The sequence below is a fragment of the Salvelinus sp. IW2-2015 genome, unplaced genomic scaffold (assembly GCF_002910315.2).
Source record: "Salvelinus sp. IW2-2015 unplaced genomic scaffold, ASM291031v2 Un_scaffold1262, whole genome shotgun sequence".
In the NCBI taxonomy this organism is placed as follows: domain Eukaryota; kingdom Metazoa; phylum Chordata; class Actinopteri; order Salmoniformes; family Salmonidae; genus Salvelinus; species Salvelinus sp. IW2-2015.
Genome location: NW_019942805.1, coordinates 38,358 through 39,717, shown reverse-complemented (window position 1 = coordinate 39,717; position 1,360 = coordinate 38,358). Strand labels below are relative to the sequence as shown.

The 1,360-nt window shown below is 45.2% G+C and overlaps 1 protein-coding gene across 1 annotated transcript in view; it reads right to left on the bottom strand.

The window, feature by feature from the left end:
- LOC112070221 (adenylate cyclase type 1-like) overlaps nt 1-1,360 on the bottom strand; it is a gene marked incomplete at its 5' end in the record, with an annotated part of 65,648 nt that overhangs the window by 27,383 nt on the left and 36,905 nt on the right. The window contains 1 exon segment of the mRNA XM_070438879.1: nt 1-161. Coding sequence (XP_070294980.1) covers nt 1-161 — 161 coding nt within the window.

Here is a 1,360-nt window from a genome sequence, read left to right as displayed (position 1 = left end):
AGTGTGATGAAGTTGAGGTCGGTGGTCTGTGAGTCTGTCTGACGAGCCTCGATTAGCCGGCCAATGTAGCGGTTAACCCGTGTACCAGGCGGGTGCTGCACAGAGCCTGAGAACGACGTCCGGCTACGCACCTTCTCCGATGCCGTCCGCAACGCACGCCTCTGTCAGGGACACGGGACAGAGAACAATGTGTTAATATTAGGACAGCATCAGAGTCACAAGGACTTGATCCCCAACCACAGGAGAACCTGGAAGTGGCCGTTCCACCTTTATACAAATGTTAATTCCAAGGTTATATGAGTTCTTATACTGTTGGTCCTACAGCTTATATAGTTTGGTCGCAAACAGTTATTGGAATAAATAATGAATCATGGCATATAGGAAACATACACTCAGTGTGCAGTTTATTAGGTATACCCATATAATACCGGGTCGGATCCCCCTTTCCCCCCAGAACAGCTTGAAGGAAAACATTCCCCACACCATTGACACCAGACAGGATGGGTCCATGGACTTAAGACAAATTCTGACTCTGCCATCAGCATGACGCAACAGGAACCGGGATTCGTCGGACCAGGCAATGTTTTTCCACTCCTCAATTGTCCAGTGTCGGTGATTGCGTGCCCACTGGAGCCACTAATAAACTGGCCACTGAGTGTATACCAACTGTATTGGGAAGAATAACGTTCCCTTCAATTGATAATGCCCTCGTTAGTGTATCAAACGGTGAGACTGTGGGTGTATCAAACGGAAAACCGTGCCAATACATCCTCCAAACATCGGCTTCGAGGGCATTATCACTTAATTATCACTATTATACAACGGGTTAACAACATATTCAAATATTTTAATAAAAAATAGATATTTTGATGAATTTATTCATACCATTTCATCCTTCCACAAGATATAGTCCCGACACAACTCTAGGGTTGCTACCCAAGCCGAATGGTCATTCGTTCTATCGGTTCGGTTGCCAGAGATGCGACCCAGTCATTAAGTCGTTTGTTCTAAATGTTCTATTGCCATACTACTGGCTGGCAATGTTCTTATGCCTTGCTTGCTAGCAAGCCAACTACGGCTAACTTAAAGTCACGTCAAACAGGGCAGCCAGAATAACAACAAATTAGCCGCATTTGCATTTGTTTAAGCTGTTTTGTAGTGACATTTATTAACGCCCATAACAATGAGCTAATGATGCGCAATATCACCTGGTATAGAAAATGTGCTCTCTCATCGGGACACTGTTGTTCAGAGGAGCTAGCCAACAACACAGCTAACACAGCACCAACACAGCTAACACAGCACCAACACAGCTAACACAGCACCAACACAGCTAACACAGCACCAACACAGCTAACAC